We start from the raw sequence: 19,450 nt of genomic DNA on the forward strand, positions 1-19,450 counted from the left end.
CAATGATGATTAAGAAAAATCCTGCAGGCCATCGGTTCAAACATGTTGGAGCAATCCGCGCCACAATCCGTGAATTCAGATCCGGGCTCGGATCCGGGGCTCGGCCAGTTTATGCTCGATACCAGTCGTATGTCTCATTAGCTTTCTATTGGTATTCTCGTTAAAGTTCAATCTGCGAAAAAGAAAATAATAATTTGAAATTAATTTTCCAAAAAAAATTAACGAAAAACTGAAAATATGTAAATTTAACTTACCTCAAAAGTAAAATGTTACCTCCCGATACTCGCCGGAGCCTACTTGTTGATTATTTGAAATTTTCTTGATTTAAATTAAACGAAGTCGTTTTGAAAATAAAATTTTCTTCTGCCGGTCTGAACTGAATTTAAAAAAAAAACTTATAAGGTACCCCGGGGCAAGTGGGACCTAAAAAAACGCTAGTTTAGCAAAATTGTTAACGCATACTTAGAAAACAATATATTTCAGGACATTAACCACGGATACATCATTATATGCTTCCGTTGTTGAAGTGTAGACGTGTTGTAAGCCATTTATTCAGTTACAAAAAATATTGGTAGTGACAGAAATTAATTTACCGGTAGGACCCACTTACCCCTTCAAACGGGGCAAGTGGGACCTATTCTGCTTTATACTGTCGAACGAAACTAATTTGAAGAATGTAGAAATAATGTTCATCTTATTTCTGAGTCATAGTACTTCAGATCAGCAGAAAGAAAGGGATTACAATGTTAGCAGATATAAAAACAAGACAACAGTCGGTTTACTGCTTAATTGGCTGTTACCTGGCTTTCCATTAGCTTACTTTCTTACCAAATGTGTTAGATGGAGAGGATAAGCAAATCTTTGTTCACTTTCCGAATGAATGTTTCTCTGTTTAGAACACAAATTATTACATAAATTAGAACTTCAAAAGGATTGTTTTTAAATATTCAGGCGATGCGCAGTGTTGTAAATTTGTAATAGAACGAAATGGTTAATTTAGGTCTTAAGCACATTATTTATCTGAAAATATGTAAATCTGATGTGAAGTTTGAAAATAACAAAACACAAGACAAAACCCGTTGATCTATTGTAGAATAAATAGATTTTTTGCACTGGAAACGGAAAGTTTCGCATAGTTATTGCCCGTTGCATAAATTGTTAGACTCTGGCGCAATTTCGTTTTGCTATAAATTTTCAGCGTGCACACTAATACATTCAAACTATCTTTGTAATTGTTTTTTTGTTGTTGTTATTGATTGGGCACACGTGTTTTTGTTTACTCAAACAAACAGCAAATAGTGTTAATTCACTTGTTTGTGTGACACGGGGAAAATATTCACGCAAATAATTTTCGCGCAGGAGTCTAATACGGCGCAATCTGCGCAATATAACCATTGCTATTTTCCATGCGGGAGATAATTCTCAGAAAGTAAAATACACATTTGCTAAATCAACTGTACACTACTTCTTAACAACGAAATTAACGATATCAAATGCATTTGATTCAGATCCATATGATATATAAGTGTCGAAGTTATTTTTCACTAGACAACCATCTAAAAACAGGTTAAATGGCTTTATCGAAAATGTTGTTCAAATATGCCCCACTTACCCCATGTATGTTAAAACTCAAGGGCAAGTGAAAACTGCAGATTTTGGCTTTATTCGAAATTTTTAAATCGTTTTCGATGTCACACAATGATTTAATTGCTCAATATATTCACTTTGCACATCAATGATGAATTTAGAAACGACTATTTTGTTGGAAATCCATTGAATTAAAATAAAAGTAATAGCTTTTGCCGATAGTTTAAAGTCATGACCAAGCAATATCAGTAGTATGGTGCCGCAAATGGTTTTGATTCCAAATATTTTTGTGTCAGGTGAATTCGTTGATAGTTCTGCTTCATCTTTCTAGAACATTGTTACCATTAAAAACGTTCACCAATTAATCGGCAGCCAAAGTACCCACTTACCCCGTATTTTCACTTGCCCCGGGGTACCTTAACTAAATTTTCATCCATAATGGAGTGAAAAATACCCACATTCATTACTACTGTTATCAATTTCAAGGTGGGTGATTTTAAAGCATTTTGCATAAATTCATACTACCCACCTTTTTGACAGCTCCATACTGCATCTCAAGGTGGGTGATTTTTATACATGAAATGTGTATTTTCAAATCTCCGTGTTGTCAAAATTATTTCAACATCAAGCATAATTTTTCATAACGACGTATGTAACAAAAGTAAACAAAACGGGGTTTTTAATACAACGTGACAATCACACGCGGCTTTATATAATACGCGTCGATTTTACTGATTTCAGATCTTAAAATTCTTTAATTCAATCTTTTTGCGAATCGACGTATGTGAAAATTTCTATTTTTGAAGTCTAACTGTTACATACGTCGCTTTAACATATGAGAACTAAGAGCGACCTATGTAACAAAAAAAGCAAAACAAAACAAAACTGCAGATGCGTCAATCGTGCACTATGGAAAACCGACCAATGTACACCGACGTATCGCATTTTCTCCCATTTCTGGCTGTCGCAACTGCATCGCGAGTAATGCGCATCTATGCCATAGCCGTGCGCCATTCTGCGCACCACCCGCGATGCAGTTGCGACACTTGAAAATGGGAGAAAATGCGATTGTCGCGAGAGCTCAGTTCGGTTTTCAACTGGATCTACAATATAATTTTATCGTTTTTCACAGTGAATTTGAATGAACTGAGCTTTGCTGTGAAGCACGCTTATTACGTGTCATGTAATGATGATGCCAGCGGAAAAAAGTATTGAAAAAAGATTTAGTTTTAAAACAGTTTTAGAAAAAGTTTTGCCAACTTTCTGCAAAGGATTTCTCAAATCCTCATAATTGTTACATACGTCGTTATGAAAAATTATGCTTGATTTTATTTCTGATGCATAAGCAGGGATGCCACACGGAGAAACACGTTTACTCATTAATGGGTACTTTTTCTTTGCTATCTCTGTCTCTCTGCTGAAAAATTTACCCATTTTGGGAGAATAAGTGGATCTACTCATTTAAATGAGTAAATCCACTTATTCTTCCAAAATGGGTGAATTTTTCAGCAGAGAGAAAGAGATAGCAGAGAAAAAGTACCCATTAATGAGTAAACGATTTTTACCGGGCAGAAGATATTTTCATATGTCTTCACAGTCGTTTAAAAATGTCTTCAAATGTCTTCAATATTAAAATAACGATTATTAGCGAGAAATTTCAAAATCCAATAGGTTTGTAAATTCTAATCTCCTTGTTTCAATGACAGTAATCCGGTGAAAATGGTTCTCGACAACGATCCGACGGAAACAAGAAGGCGAGGTGCACAGCGGGCAATGTGGATCGATCAGGTGGAGGACGATTTGCGGTAAATAATAAATAAATAAATTGTTTTACTGATGTGGAATAGTATTTATTTTTTTAACATACAAATTGTTAGAATTCAAGAGAACATTCTTTAAATTTTTTTAATTTTTTTATGACGAGTTTCCCCTGGATTTTGTACTGAGGCGGATTTTTAACTGAATTTTCACGTGAAATTCTTCCAAATTTCTTTTTATAAAATAGCTTGTTGGAATTCAAAATTTATTGTGAAATACTTGAAGAAACATCCAGAAAATTTTCTGAAGGAACTTCCGGTAAAATTTCTACACTGCCAAAAATATCTGTATAAGATATATGCGTCGCCGTTATAATTTTTTGCAATAGCTCCACCCTAATATAATCGATATAAACCACACATAAATTAAATAATTGCTAATTCGAGACCACACATAAAGTTTATTTGGATATATATTTTATTAGTAGTTCGCGTGGAGAATGGTTATGTGTGCGCTGATATACATCATGAGTTGAATCCATGGATTTTTGCCAATAAATATGTGTGGATTTTTAGTAGTGTAAATCAACTTCCGGATAAATTCCTGATGGAGCTTCGTATAACTTCTTTTGGATGGAGCTTCTAATTACTTCTGGAAGTCTCCTGAAGAAGTTTCCCGAGGAATTCCTGTTGGAACATCCAAAGGATTTACTGAAGAAACCTTCGGAAAAAGTTCAGAAGGAAGTTCCGGAGGAATTCTTGGAGGAACTTAAGAAGGAATTCCTGTAGAAACTTCAGGATGAATTCCAGATGTTTTTTTCTGGAGGAATTGCTGAAGGATTTTCCTGATTATCTTTTGAAGGATATTCCTGAGGAATTACTGAAGCAATTTCCGGTGGAATTCCTGAAGAAACTTCTGGAGAAATTCTTGGAGGTAGTTCTGGACGAATTCTTGGAGGAGCTTCCTGATGTATTGCTGCAGAAATTTCTGAAAGCAATTCTGGAGGAAATACCAGATAAATTTCATAGTATACTTCCGAAGGCATTCTTGGAGAGTCATTCGGCAACTTTCTTAAAAGATCTACCAGAGGAACAACTTCCGGAGGGATCCCTTGTGGAGCTTCCGCCGCAATCCCGGGAAAACTTTCGGAAAAAATCCTGGAAGAACTACTGGAGGAATTCGTTAAGGAGCTACTGAAGGAGTTCTGGAGAAACTTCTGGAACTTCTTCCAAATGAAGTCCTATAGGATTGAAACTTCCGGACAATTTCCTGGAGGGATTACAGAAAGAACACCAGGACGATTTTTTGAAGAAATTCATGAGAAATACCCATTTAACACCAGCATAATTTAAATTTCTTATTGACATTCGTAAGAATTTTTAATGAAAATTAATTGAGACAATTTTCTTGTGAAAATTAAAAGGGATTTATTGTTGGAATTGTGGGAATCAAGATGAATTTTCCGTTTAAATTTTAGAGAATTTCTCTATATCTTTTTTACGGAAATTATTAAATATAAATTTTGTACAGAATTTACAATTTCAATTCTCTTGAATATAAACAAGAAATTCCTCATAATATTCATCGGAAATTCTTTTAAAAATTCACAGTAAATTCAAGGTGTTTCCCGTCGAATATTTAGCCGAAAGTCACATGGGCATACCGAAAAGATCAAATGAATTCGTAAGGAATTTAGAAAAAGATCAGGTTCTAGCTTAACGATTGAATAGATTAAATCAAATCATAGAAGAGTTCAATATATTTTTGCCGTAAAATAAAACGGCAATTGTTTTCCAATGTAATGATCGATATTCCTTTTTACATACACGCCATCGGGAATTTGACTAACTTGGGATATTTAGTTCGCAAAAGACAAACGGAAAGTATTTCATGTTAAGTCATGGGTACATTTGTTGTAAGGGATCCTCAGCTATGGCGTAGAATGATGTCCGATGCGATTTTTGACCAAGCGAATCTATTACATGAAAACCTTGGCAATTGGCGCTTGGTGTGATTTGGCTGAACCCCGACCATATATAGAAGTCGCAGAATTTATAACTAAGAAATACAATTATATTTTCTCTCGCTGGCTTATTGATTGTCTTCAAGTGTCTTCAAATAAGTAGATAAGTCTTCAAAATGTCTTCACGAAATAAATGTCTTCACACACGGACAAAAATCCAATCATATCCATTATGTGTGGCACACATAAATTTTGACTATAGCATTTCCCACATAACGGCTATGTGAATTTGCATAGCATATATGTGGAAACACACATAGCCCTTATTAACTAATAACCTTCATATGGATTCTCCTATAGCGGGTGGTTATTAACGCACACATAAAATTTATTTGTAAATTTCTTTAGATTTTTGCCATTAAAAATGTGTGGATTTTTATTAGTGCAGAGATTCAAATGTCTTCAAATTGAAGACATGTCTTCAAATCTGGCATCTCTGTAGCATAAGTGCAGATTTTGAATCATCAATGATGGTTCATCATCAAAACGGTGGATGTCGACTTCGGTTATGTCGATTAGGTCAACAATACGTTAATGATTAAACTGGAAGGGACGACGGTCAAATTGAAAATGGCGACTGATTGAGCTGGAAGTGTTTACCGTTGCAATATTTTCGATCGGTTTTTGTTCTCAAAAAACGGTGATTTCCGCGTCCAAAAAGGTACACAATCGTTCATAACTGTTTTCCCCGTGTTCCGTGGATGTTGTTTTCCGGCTTCGAAGCGGATTCAGCTTGTGTCGCGAATGTTCGATCTTTGTTCCGTGGATCGCGAAAAAGGGGCTACGCAATGGCTGCTCTTGTCGAAATCGCCACAGCAAGTTTCGGTCAGTGGGGTGTTGCACTGCAGTCAGCTGGATGGCGTTCACCTCGAAGCGCTGGTTGGATACAACCTTGGTTGATGTGGCGAATCCGTTCCCTTCCCGACGACTGCAATTTTGAGGAAGGGACCGGATGTGGTGATCGAAAATTAAGCTAGAGAAAGGAAACAATTATCGATCCCAGGATGGAAGAATTGCAAAATTCGAAGTTTCTTTCTCTTTGCTTCGTGGTGCCGTGTTGCGTTCGGGGCTTCTGTGATCGGGGAAGCATCGCGAAAATCGAGGTCGGCATGATCGTCGTCGGAATGCTTCAGAGAATGGAAGTTTCTCGCGTCGCGGATCTATCGAGCGGAAACGTCGGTTTTTCGTAATCGAAGTAAAACCGCGTATGTCGGAATCGTCATGGATGGATTCGAATCCTTCGTCGGTTTCGGTAACGTGATTCTCCGGGTGGAATCATATTCGGTCGTTTTTCGCTGACACGTCGTCCTTTTCGTCTATTCGGCAGCGCGAGACAATCGCTTGAAGACGGTCGCTAACCGGCAGAAAAGAAACTTCCACCTCTTCGGTTTCGTTCGATGTTTATTCACAAGACAATTCAAATGGACATAATCATTTCAACAATCTGATGTTTTCGTATTCCGTTTCTCTCATTCCTCCGCTTTTGCAGAACGAGCATTGCGGACCCTTTGTTGGTTCCGTGCAATTGTGGTGCTTGTGCCCTGAACCAGCAATAATTTGATTTTCGTTTCATATCGGATCCTGATTCAAAACTGCTGCGGCACGTGAATTGTTCCAAGTGTTCAGATGAATCGTAATATGTCCGCCATTGGCAGGCTCAGGCGGAGTCCATCCCCGTCCAGGGGTGGACCAGGCGGTTCTAGCAAGCTGCGTATGGATCGGAATCCTACACATGCCAGGATTAATGGTAAGCCTTTTAGATAAGCTATGGTTTTACTTTGCTATTACAGTACCTAATTTTAAAATCTTGTAGGTATACTAGGTATAACTCGCAGAATATAAAAACGTAGTTGTAACGTTTAAATTAGGTTTTATTCGAAGATATATTTTATGCTTGATTGAGAATAAGACTATTATATAGGCCACGGTATACAGACAACAAAGTAGGCTCGTAAGAAAAATGACACTTCAAGATTGACGCATATTTTATCGCCACATGTTAGAGTACAAAAGTAAGCATGCTTAGACCGTAGAGCATCGTTTCGGTTCAGCTGGTTCAAAGATAGTATAAATATTGTGGTTCTCGAGATTTTTTAGCATTTTGCTCAGTCACCTCTGCCTCACTTAGTTGTGCGCTGCTAAGGTATTTAAGTATATTGTGGTACTTATACAATTTTCATCAATTTTCTATGTAAAATATTACATCGCACATAACACTGTTTACACTACCAAGATCCACCACAATAATATACAGACCTCAACACAGACTTAATGAAGTCAAAACCCGTTTAAAACTCAAACAATTCCACCAAAGAATATCTTTTGTAAAGGGACGACAAAATGCTGCATACCTTAGAAGCGAATGTGGAAAAGCTCACCGAAAGCTCACATTTTTATGACATTGGTTTATTTACTTTTTGCATGGCGCACAACTCGGCGCGTGGGACCCGGCGCGTAACTGGAAAGCCAGTATGCTAATTTTAGAAGAGAATCGCAATACTATATTGTCGATCCGGAACAACGTTAGAACGCTTTTTATACCCTAGGATAGGATGTGACAATTCAAATGTGACTGCCTTGTTGTTTTTCTTGTTGGTTGCTCTGACGAGGTGGTCGCCAGGGCTTCCAAATTTATTTGGTGAGAAATCTTCCAAATATTGTGTATCTAAACTTGATATTTTCTCCTCCGTTTATGCATTATTTATGATTCTTTTATCGAAACGCTAATAGAGATAAGTTTTTGCCAAACGAACCATGACATCTAGATCAAAAATTACCATAAAAAGATTAACCATGCTCACAATCAACAGTTATTAATATTCATAACTCTTGAACATAATTTATATGACGTCTTTAGTTCAATATAAATTGATTTTGTACCAATAAACTTGAATACGAACATTTAGATTTGTTGGAAAATATCAATTTATTAAACCAGCAACACGGCCAAACTACCAACAAACTGCCCTATGGAAAACGCGCCGCCGCCGATCGAAGTAATCGATTGTCATTTTCATCCAATCAGCAACCGGTACGATTGTGACAGAAAATCGGTACGATTTTTAATGACTACTTGTCACATCCTATCCTAGTTTATACCGAAGTTGGATTTTTCTCCAGATACAGGCAACTTTTCCAACTTCGGAAGTAGTGCCCTGGATTCGCCTAAAGATGCGCTAAACAACGCATCAGTTAGTTTGACAGATAAAACTTCGGAAGAAAGTTCGGTTCGGAAGTCCCAACTTCCGAATTCTAAGTTGGCGCTGCGCCGATAATACTGACGACACATGTTTACATTCAAAATGAGTATATAAGTACGTGCTGAGCCTGCCTTGTTTTTTGTATGTCGTGATAATAGGCTTTGGATAAAAAAGTCTAAAGTTTGTTTATCGGTAACCATGGATGTAGCGTCCACGATGACGGTTAGGGTGAATCGCTTTGGAATCCAATTTCAAAGCTACAAAGTGCATTCAGAAGCACATAACTCACTTGAGCTGCAGCTTACACGAAAAAATTGTTTTCAGATTTACATTTGTGCTAGCAAAAATGCGAGGTGAGGGCTAGCAGCCATTTTTGGACTCGGCCGTAATTCACTTAAACGACAAACATGACGGCTACGCGACTTTGCTATACTTTCACACCCCTCTTCAGCTCTTTATGAAACATTCCTAATGTTGTCGCTAGGTGTCAGGCAGATAAAGACGCAAACTTCTGGATATCTCGTTAAAAAAACTTTCAATTGGGCTCAATTGTTAATGGCTTCAATGTTCAATGTATTTGCTTGCTCAGACGAAGGTCGGGTTTACCTCTGTAGTACATAAAAGTTATCTCAATGCAGCTCGGTCCATGGCTGTTCGTCGACAATCACGTAGTCTACGTAGGGTCCGCATATCGTCTTCCACCTCGTCGATCAATTTTGCTCGCTGCGCTCCTCGTCTTCTTATGCTCGTCGACCATTTTCACTGAATTATTGTCCGACATTCTGACTACGAACCCGACCAACCACAATCGTCCAAGTTTCGTAATGTAAACGATGGAAGGTCAATATTACATGTATCTCTTTCGATTAGGTCTTGGATAAAGTGATGTTCGACATCAATATGTTTAGTCCTTTCGTTTTCCAGAAGCAACCTTTATCACTGCACTCAGGTGGTAAAATTTGACAATACCATTCCTATACAATGATCATGCCTCAGTGCCTTGATCTTCTGCGCCTGCATCCGGATAGAGGCGAATAACAAACAAAATAACATACCGACATGCGGGGCTTCTTTTGACAAATCAAGGGCTACTTTAGACATTTTAAAACAAGAATTACAACGGAAATTACTATAAGGTACACTGGGGGAAGTGGAAAAGGAAAAATCGATAGTGCATGTTTGAATTAGTGTAAAACCAGTTTAAATGATTTAAATGCGTTCAATCAAAATGGGCTATCAAAAACAGTCAATTTTGCATCAACTGTGCGGTAATTCATACCATTGTGGTCGCTTGAAATTTATGGAAATAGATTTTAAAATTAGGAGTTGTTTTTCCACTTTCCCTAGTGGGATGGGGTAAGTGGAAAACCCATGTTGCTTTGACCTTCAATAGTGATGAGTAGTTGCATATAACTAAAATCAATACGATAATTACTCTGAGTATCTTTTGTGGAATAATTTCATTACCTTAACGGAATAGATCCTCAAGGAATTCTCGTAATAGATAGGGAAGGGTTGGTTTTGCCTTCTCGGACACTAAGTGTACGTAAAGTCTATATGTTCGCCCCAAAGATGAACATTTCAAAGGAAAAATGGGACTTACAGGGTTATAAACTAATCAAATTAGTTTAACGAATTGAGATGATGTCTGTATGTGCGTATTTGTATGTATGTGTGTTCGCAAAGCACGTACAAAATTATCAGCTATTCTTAAGCACTTGTCCTTAACCGATTTGTTCGCAAAAAATTGCATTCAACGGCGAAACTTGTTAGGAATAAAAATTAATGTGACTTATACAATACATTTACCTACCAGTGCTATTTTTATCTTTCTTATATATTTTTTTCATATGGAAAACATGTGAAAGGCATCAGTACCGATAGGTGGATTAATCAAGCATTTTCTCATTTATATGAGTCCAATCACCACTGGAATCACCATGATGACAAAGAAGGAACATATTAAGATTCACAGCTATCGAAATAAACCCTGGAAGGAAGAAAAAAAATGCGTAATTAGAGCATTATCCACTTCCCCCGCAGTGTTTGATACCTGGGGTAAGTGTAAAATCTTTGAATTATTTGCTTTCTTGGTACAAACCACTACCAATTGAATGGGATTAGTTTAATTGTATTGTAATGGTCACCTGTGATATAAATTCACTTGAAAAAAGAACAATTGGTGCAAATAAGAATTATTTTAAGAATGCAATTATCAATTTTTCGCGAAATCTAAAATTACAGTTCAAGCGTTAACCGTGTTAGTGTATGTGTTATACAAATTTCAACATAGTATTAGTGTGAGCATCAAAGTATAACATTGCATGATGCTATGATGTGGTAAAAACTGTAAAGTATGTACAATTCCAATTTTTCGAGTCGATTTTTACACTTACCCCCTTTTTCCACTTCCCCCAGTGTACCTTAAAACTGTCATTATCACTAATTGGGTGTCTTGTTGATAGTTGAATGACAACTTTCTGTTTCAAATTTGGTATTTTTTCCGTTTAATTTTTGACGTAGGATTACGTCTTTCCGGAACATAGAAGGCTCATTCTGCAGTTTCAAATCTGAGACCGTCACAAAAAGTGGTCAGGAAGTATGCGTTGCGTTGTAACGGAGTATTTCGTAGATTGCATACTGATAGTTGTCATGTATATTCTTTACCTTTCTTACCCCAATTGCTTATGGATTTCCATTTGGGATTCAATGGAAATCCAATTGGGGGTCCAAAATGATAAAACATGAAAGCTATCATTGCCGGCCACGCCCATCTTCTCCGTTACTAGGAAAGGGAAGGAAGTGATGATATGACATCTACTTAACGAGAGGCCAGCGACTCACCGACGCCCTCATAGATGTCAAGGAATTGGATGGTGGGTAGGGTATGTGGTTTAGGAGTATCATTATAAGCAAATGATAGAATATTTCTAGACCAACATTTGAAAAGGGCGTAACAGACAAAATTTATTCCTGCTGATTCCTCGTCTACATATATAGCTATATATGTGGACAAAGAATCAGAAGGAATAATTTTTGGCTGTTACGCCCTTTTCAAATGTTGGTCTAGATTTGTGGAAATACGTTGGGAGTGACTTTGCTAAGAAATTTATGTCACTCCATTATCCTTGCCGATGATTTTCCTCGGATGGGGCGAAGGTATTAGCCTTGCCCTGGCTAATAGCCTAGGTTTAAGCGCCTTTGCTCGCTCTCTGAAACGAAAAAAGAGCAAAAAGAAATTAAATTCCCCTCCCCCCCCTGATATGATAATGATTTTGATCAACAAATGAATTCTAAGTGGATGAATACATGATCAAACGGCTGCAAACAAGCCTCTATTGTCGTAGCAGAAGCAAACCCGCCTCAATACGACAGGCAGAAGCACATGTTTGTGATTCAAACGAGATCGACTGTTGTTCAATTTCGATACACATAGTTGGGTGAAGTGATGAACTTTGTACCATCTTAAAAATCACTTTAATAAAGATTAAAAAAAAAAAAAAAAAGAAAAAACATAGTTGGGTAGAGAGAAACGATGTGTTTGTTAAAAAGGTCTATTGTTGACCAAAATCGAAGTTTTTCGTTCGGACAAGACTTCTTTCCTTGACTTTGAGCCAAAATGGAGAATCAACCGTAGTTAACATGTGTAGAAGGAATACGATAAATATAACAAATAGTTTATCCAAATTTCTTTCCAGCATTGTCAATCAGGAGTTTATGCGTCCGTTCTCAATATAGTCCAGGATATGTTCAGCTAACTGATAATACAAATATCATGAAGAGAAAGATAATAAAACTGCGTATGCATATACAAATGTCAAATCACGGTGAACACGAAGATAAATGATTTAAATGTAGAGGGAGGTCTCATTGCAGAATAATACAGATTTTCTTTGTATATTAAACAACAAACAACAAAAATATCGCTGATTGATTGACTGGCAGTGCAGTTCACACTGGAATAAATAAAAAAATCAACGAACAAATAAAGGGGGAATTTTGTATTATATTTAAATTTTTAGAATGAATAATCATGACTTAATTTACTTTATAGCTCCTGAGCGATCATACTATAAAATGGCTCACTGTATGAATCAATACAAGCTGTTCAGCACATATAGCTCAGTGATCTTACCTTGAATGGAGCCATACTTATCCTTTACCCGGGGCACTCACTCAGCGAGCATCTCTTGATCACTCCCTTACAATTGAAATCGCCAGAGCACTAGCTCCAGATTGAAGTCCAAATGAATAGTAGTTCCCGTAGTCCACTCTAGCTCGACCATGAATTTGACGTTAAGGGCGTTGGTGCCTTCACCTACGACGGATGCTTAATAAATTCTTGTTCCAACCACCGTTGAGCCTTTTTTGAGGAAATTGTCACTATAGAGATAATCTTATGGAACCGGAACGACAATAAAAAAATGGAAATCACAACTTGTGGAAAAAAAGCTGTAAAATTTTGACAAGAGGTGAAAAACGACCGTTCCAAAAAGTGGTCAGGAAGTATGGGCTAATAACTCAGCCGTCTTTCAACCGATTTTAAAGATTTTGGTATTAATCGATCGACAAACTCTTTAAGATTTTGCTCAACTATCGAAAAAATGCATTCAATGTGCTAAACTATTGAAAAATTGAATTTTACTAGGCAACCAACCAATCGCGTATGCGCATCGCAAGCACAGACATCAAAGTCGTGCAACTTACGGGCTCGACTCGAATCCTCAGTTCAATTAAATTTTCTCGGAGAGCGGGCACAACGATGACGCCTGTAGCAGCAGTCTTAGCAGAAAGCGAAACATCGAGAGGCCATCGCCAAAAGCAACAATCTTCGGACTATCGTTTAGTTACTTACTATGTCTGAAACTGGGGTCGTGGGATCAAACCCCACCGAAGGGGCGGTTACCCTCCAATACCTTTTCCGAACTAAATCTATCACATGTTGTACATATGCATAATCAAGTTTCAGACATAGTAATTAATTTCCACACCGGGTGGCTTAATACCCGGCATATAGGCAATTAACTTTGAATGTGCTGTTTAGTTACTGTTAGTGGCGCATTTTGGACAGAAAATCGGTTCTTCTCAGGACCAAAATTTTATGAGAAGAGTTGATTGCAAAAATGGCATCGATTACGGTCCCCGAATACCAGTGGCGCCATTGAATATGTTTTCTTAATAGTGGCTATTTAGCAGAAAAGTGAAATTTTTACGCAATATACGGACTATCGTTTGTTTGCTATGAATGATTAGAAAGGCGCATTGTGGATCAAAATCGATTCTTGTCAAATCTACTATTGTACACAAGAGAAGGTAGAGCCGAAATATTTTCTTCAAAGTGCACATCATAACCGCTTGGCGACGGTAGAAAGTTGGAATAGATAGCAGTAAAAGTGCGGGAAGTAAACAATGATGACGTCTCACATCATTGACTTGCGTTAGCAGTCAAATGAGATTTTCCCAAGATTCTGATTTTGGTATACTTGCTGTTTATTATTGTAAAGGCGCGTCATTGGTAACAAAATCACGATAGAAATTTGAGCCGAGACAAAAACCTGCAAAAAATGCAAATCATAATCACTTGGTGATGGACAAAATTCTTTGCTACTTCCTCGTTCATTCACTAGGAGCTTACTTACTTGGTGACGACTTTGGAACCCTCCGAAACGGCGGCCTTGGCCAGCTCGACACGCACGAGATGTCATTTACGATGCTGTTTATAATGCTCCACGCCTTCGATGAGACGTCCTTGATGATGTTTCTCTGAGCCTTGCTGCCGCCGCTCGTAGCAATTATCGTTGCTGCCACCGCCCGTAGCAACCATCATTGCTGTTGCCTTCTCCGCAGCCTTTCCACCGCCAGTGATGTCTGGTTGGCGCTGCGATGCAATTGTCCTGCCGATTTTCCGAGAAAACCAGACTTCGGCTGGTCAGAATACGTTTGCATGGAGTCCGAGGCCCCGCCCCTTTGGGAGCCGTATCATTGGCATCGGCTTGCTTGCTCCACCTTTCATTCGTTCGATGCCACTGCTTTCGTACATAACCAGGGCCTCTTCTTCTTCTTCTTCTTTTATTTCTTCAAAGGGCAAATTATAATCGCTTGGCATCGGCTTGCTTGCTCTGTCTTTCTTTTGTTCGATGCCAGTGCATTCGTATACATAACCAGGGACTCTTCTTCTTCTTCTTCTTCTTCTTCTTCTTGTTTTACTTCTTCAAAGGGTAAATTATAATCGCCTGGCGTCGGCAGCAGCGCAAGCGCTCTTCGGAGGGGGATGCTGCGAAAATTGATTCGCATGGATGGTGTCTATCGCGTTTTAGCGGTAACTTATCGAGTGACTGACATTGGGGTCAGTAGCAATGAAATGAAATTTTCTCTAGATTCTGCTTCGGGTTTGTCGCTGCTTGTGATTGGGAAGGTGCATTACTGGAATCAGATGGGTTCTTCTCAGAATCATAATTTCACACGAGAGAAGATTGAGCCGAGACAAATATTTTTCAAAGTACAAATCATAAGCTGTGTTCAGTGTTCGGATTTCTCACTCACTCACGCTACAACTGATCACTCCACCATGCATTTTATCCGGATAAATTACAGTGCGATAAACTCCGGCACAAGCGATGGTGCGAAAAATTGTTATCCTTCTTCCCATGTTTCGCGAAAATCAAATGCTGCTTACTTTGCCTCTCCAAATTGATTGAATCTGACGATGCGCCACGATAAGCAATAGGTTCAATAAAGCAGTTTTTCCCTTTGCTTTCAATCAATTCATGTGGTGGTGTGGTTTTAGTGGGCGTTCTAAACATTTTATAATTGTTTTGGGTTCGAATCCCGTTGCGGTCCTAAATTTTTGTAAATATGTTTGTAAAATTTAACTGATGAGGCGACGAGAAGGAAAATTTGTGGTTTAAAATTATCCGGCGATCCATCGCTCACGAATTTATCACCCGCCATTCTATCCGGATAAAAATGTTGTGTGAGAATACTTCCTCACAGGGAACATGAAAAATCACACTCCGCTTAATGGATTAATCGCAGGTTTTTATTCATATAAGTGAGAATTCCGAAGCCTGGCTGTGTTGCCGCTTGTGATTGGATATGCGTATTGTGGAAAACAAATTGGTTTTTATCATTTCATTTCATTTATTTAGTTAACATCTAAACAGATAACACTGAATCAACAATTTGACGCCACAATGCACGGTTAGAGGCCGCATCTCTCCATCCTCGGATACGCCCCACGCTCGCCAAGTCGTTCTGCACCTGGTCTGCCCATCTCGCTCGCTGCGCTCCACGCCGTCTCGTACCTGCCGGATCGGAAGCGAACACCATCTTTGCAGGGTTGCTGTCCGGCATTCTTGCAACATGTCCTGCCCATCGTACCCTTCCGGCTTTAGCTACCTTCTGGATACTGGGTTCGCCGTAGAGTTGGGCGAGCTCATGGTTCATTCTTCGCCGCCACACACCGTCTTCTTGCACACCGCCAAAGATGGTCCTAAGCACCCGTCTCTCGAATACTCCGAGTGCTTGCAAGTCCTCCTCGAGCATTGTCCATGTTTCATGTCCGTAGAGGACAACCGGTCGTATTAACGTCTTGTACATGACACATTTGGTGCGGTGGCGAATCTTTTTCGACCGCAGTTTCTTCTGGAGCCCGTAGTAGGCCCGACTTCCACAGATGATGCGCCTTCGTATTTCACGACTAACGTTGTTGTCAGCCGTTAGCAAGGATCCGAGGTAGACGAATTCCTCGACCACCTCGATGGTATCCCCGTCTATCGTAACACTGCTTCCCAGGCGGGCCCTGTCGCGCTCGGTTCCGCCCACAAGCATGTACTTTGTCTTTGACGCATTCACCACCAGTCCAACTTTTGTTGCTTCACGTTTCAGGCGGGTGTACAGTTCTGCCACCTTTGCAAATGTTCGGCCGACAATGTCCATGTCATCCGCGAAGCAAATAAATTGACTGGATCTGTTGAAAATCGTACCCCGGCTGTTACACCCGGCTCTCCGCATGACACCTTCTAGCGCAATGTTGAACAACAGGCACGAAAGTCCATCACCTTGTCTTAGTCCCCGGCGCGATTCGAACGAACTGGAGTGTTCGCCCGAAATCTTCACACAGTTTTGCACACCATCCACCGTTGCTTTGATCAGTCTGGTAAGCTTCCCAGGAAGCTGTTCTCGTCCATAATTTTCCATAGCTCTACGCGGTCTATACTGTCGTATGCCGCCTTGAAATCAACGAACAGATGGTGCGTTGGGACCTGGTATTCACGGCATTTTTGAAGGATTTGCCGTACAGTAAAGATCTGGTCCGTTGTCGAGCGGCCGTCAACGAAGCCGGCTTGATAACTTCCCACAAACTCGTTCACTAATGGTGACAGACGACGGAAGATGATCTGGGATATCACTTTGTAGGCGGCATTAAGGATGGTGATCGCTCGAAAGTTCTCACACTCCAGTTTGTCGCCTTTCTTGTAGATGGGGCATATAACCCCTTCCTTCCACTCCTCCGGTAGCTGTTCGGTTTCCCAGATTCTGACTATCAGTTTGTGCAGGCAAGTGGCCAGCTTTTCCGGGCCCATCTTGATGAGCTCAGCTCCGATACCATCCTTACCAGCGGCTTTGTTGGTCTTTAGCTGTTGGATGGCATCCTTAACTTCCCTCAAGGTGGGGGCTGGTTGGCTTCCATCGTTCGCTGAACTGACGTAGTCATCTCCTCCGCTGCCTTGACTTTCACTGCCTGTACTCTCAGCGCCATTCAGATGTTCCTCGTAGTGCTGCTTCCACCTTTCGATCACCCCACGTTCGTCCGTCAAGATGCTCCCATCCTTATCCCGGCACATTTCGGCTCGCGGCACGAAGCCTTTGCGGGATGCGTTGAGCTTCTGATAGAACTTGCGTGTTTCTTGAGAACAGCACAGCTGTTCCATCTCCTCGCACTCCGCTTCTTCCAGGCGGCGTTTCTTCTCCTGAAAAAGGCGGGTCTGCTGTCTCCGCTTCCGTCTATAACGTTCCACGTTCTGCCGGGTACCTTGCTGCAGCGCGACCGCCCGCGCTGCGTCCTTCTCCTCCAGAATCTGTCTGCACTCTTCGTCGAACCAATCGTTCCGTCGACCTCGACCCATAAACCCGACGTTGTTCTCCGCTGCGTCGTTAATGGCTGCTTTGACTGTATTCCAGCAGTCCTCAAGAGGGGCCCCATCGAGCTCACCCTCTTCCGGCAACGCTGCCTCGAGATGCTGCGCGTATGCAGTGGCGACATCAGGTTGCTTCAGTCGCTCTAGGTCGTACCGCGGCGGTCGTCGGTACCGAACATTGTTGATGACGGATAGTTTTGGGCGCAGTTTAACCATCACCAGATAGTGGTCAGAGTCGATGTTAGCGCCACGATATGTCCTGACGTCGATAATGTCGGAGAAGTGCCGTCCATCAATCATAACGTGGTCGATTTGTGATTCTGTCTGCAGTGGTGATCTCCAGGTGTACCGATACGGGAGGCTGTGTTGAAAGTAGGTGCTGCGAATGGCCATATTCTTGGAGGCGGCGAAATCAATTAGTCGTAGGCCGTTTTCGTTCGTCAGCCGGTGAGCGCTGAACTTTCCAATAGTCGGTCTAAACTCCTCCTCTTGGCCAACCTGAGCGTTCAAATCTCCTATGATGATTTTGACGTCGTGGCTTGGGCAGCTGTCGTACTCACGTTCCAGCTGCGCGTAGAATGCGTCCTTATCATCATCAGTGCTTCCGGAGTGTGGGCTATGGACGTTGATTATGCTGAAGTTGAAGAACCGGCCTTTGATCCTCAACCTGCACATTCTTTCATTGATCGGCCACCCAGTGTTACTGTGCACGTGCTTCAGTTGGTGGTGCATGAGATGCGTATTAGCTGTCTCGTATGAGCGAAGTAGGTGATGCGCTTCTAAATCGTGCGCCTCTTGCTAGTTGCTATGTACCTCATGGGCAGCACATGCGATCCGTCTCATGCGCTCGTCGCATGAGTTGATATCCTAGGAGCTGATTACCTAGTGACCCAAGTGACGAAGCGCTAAGAAAAATAAACAAAGGCAAGAAAAAATGCATAATGCGTTTTGACAACCACACAGGCATGGGATGGGATGAAGCTCCTAATAAATTATAGGATGATTGCAGCTGATTTAATGGCGAAATATCTTTAGCTGGCGAGGACAGACTAGACGCTGAATGTCAACGAAAAATTAATAATTAATTAATCGTTTTGACCGCAGCGAAATTTTTTCATTGATGAAATAGTCAAACTAGGTATATGCATGTGAAATAAGTGCACATATACTGTGAAGGTTTTATAGATAGAGTTGTGGGATTGTAGAAGTATTTTCTTTAAAAGTAGTTGTTTTAATCCTGATAATCCTTTAGCTGAATTGATATGTGACCGTGACGGTAATATATGCTTTCCAACGTTAAATTACTTGAATATCTTGCTAATTTTCTTGATCGCATTCCGTCTACTGTCAAACAAATGGTTGACTCCGAAATTATCGCGATTAAAAGATGAAACACCTGGAGCCTGAATATGCATGGATCACACCACAAATTCGCTTTGTTCCTGTTCCGCTTGCGCTCAGTCAAGCTCATTATATTTGTCGATTTGAGGATCCACGATATGGCCATCTAGAGAGCATGTGATTCTTCGTAAAAATTATTTTTCAGAAACTTATAAGAAACTTATAACTTGGCGTTCAAGCTATTAAAATTTGTTAGCTTGAGCCTCATTTGAAACAAGCATCATGCACTTTTTGTTGGTGGATGCATCAAAAAACCATGGATACGAACTAGCATTATCATCCAAAAACATTTCGTTATTTCGAGGGGGCGCATGGGACAGCGCCCGGCGACGAGCGCGGGG

At 40.2% G+C, this 19,450-nt stretch overlaps 1 protein-coding gene across 3 annotated transcripts in view; it reads left to right on the forward strand.

Annotated features, from left to right (window-relative positions):
- The first annotated feature begins 5,919 nt into the window (after window positions 1–5,919).
- The window catches only part of LOC134224719 (serine/arginine repetitive matrix protein 1-like), a 44,204-nt gene continuing 30,673 nt past the window's right edge, over window positions 5,920–19,450 (forward strand). The window contains exons 1-2 of one of the 3 annotated variants that reach the window (XM_062704246.1): window positions 5,920–6,029; window positions 6,858–7,115. In XM_062704246.1, coding sequence (XP_062560230.1) covers window positions 6,995–7,115 — 121 coding nt within the window. In that variant the 5' untranslated portion in view covers window positions 5,920–6,029; window positions 6,858–6,994. The remainder of the gene's footprint in view (window positions 6,030–6,857; window positions 7,116–19,450) is intronic. The other 2 variants (XM_062704248.1, XM_062704247.1) reach the window with 2 other exon arrangements.

This window comes from Armigeres subalbatus, chromosome 3 (assembly GCF_024139115.2).
Source record: "Armigeres subalbatus isolate Guangzhou_Male chromosome 3, GZ_Asu_2, whole genome shotgun sequence".
NCBI classification, from domain to species: domain Eukaryota; kingdom Metazoa; phylum Arthropoda; class Insecta; order Diptera; family Culicidae; genus Armigeres; species Armigeres subalbatus.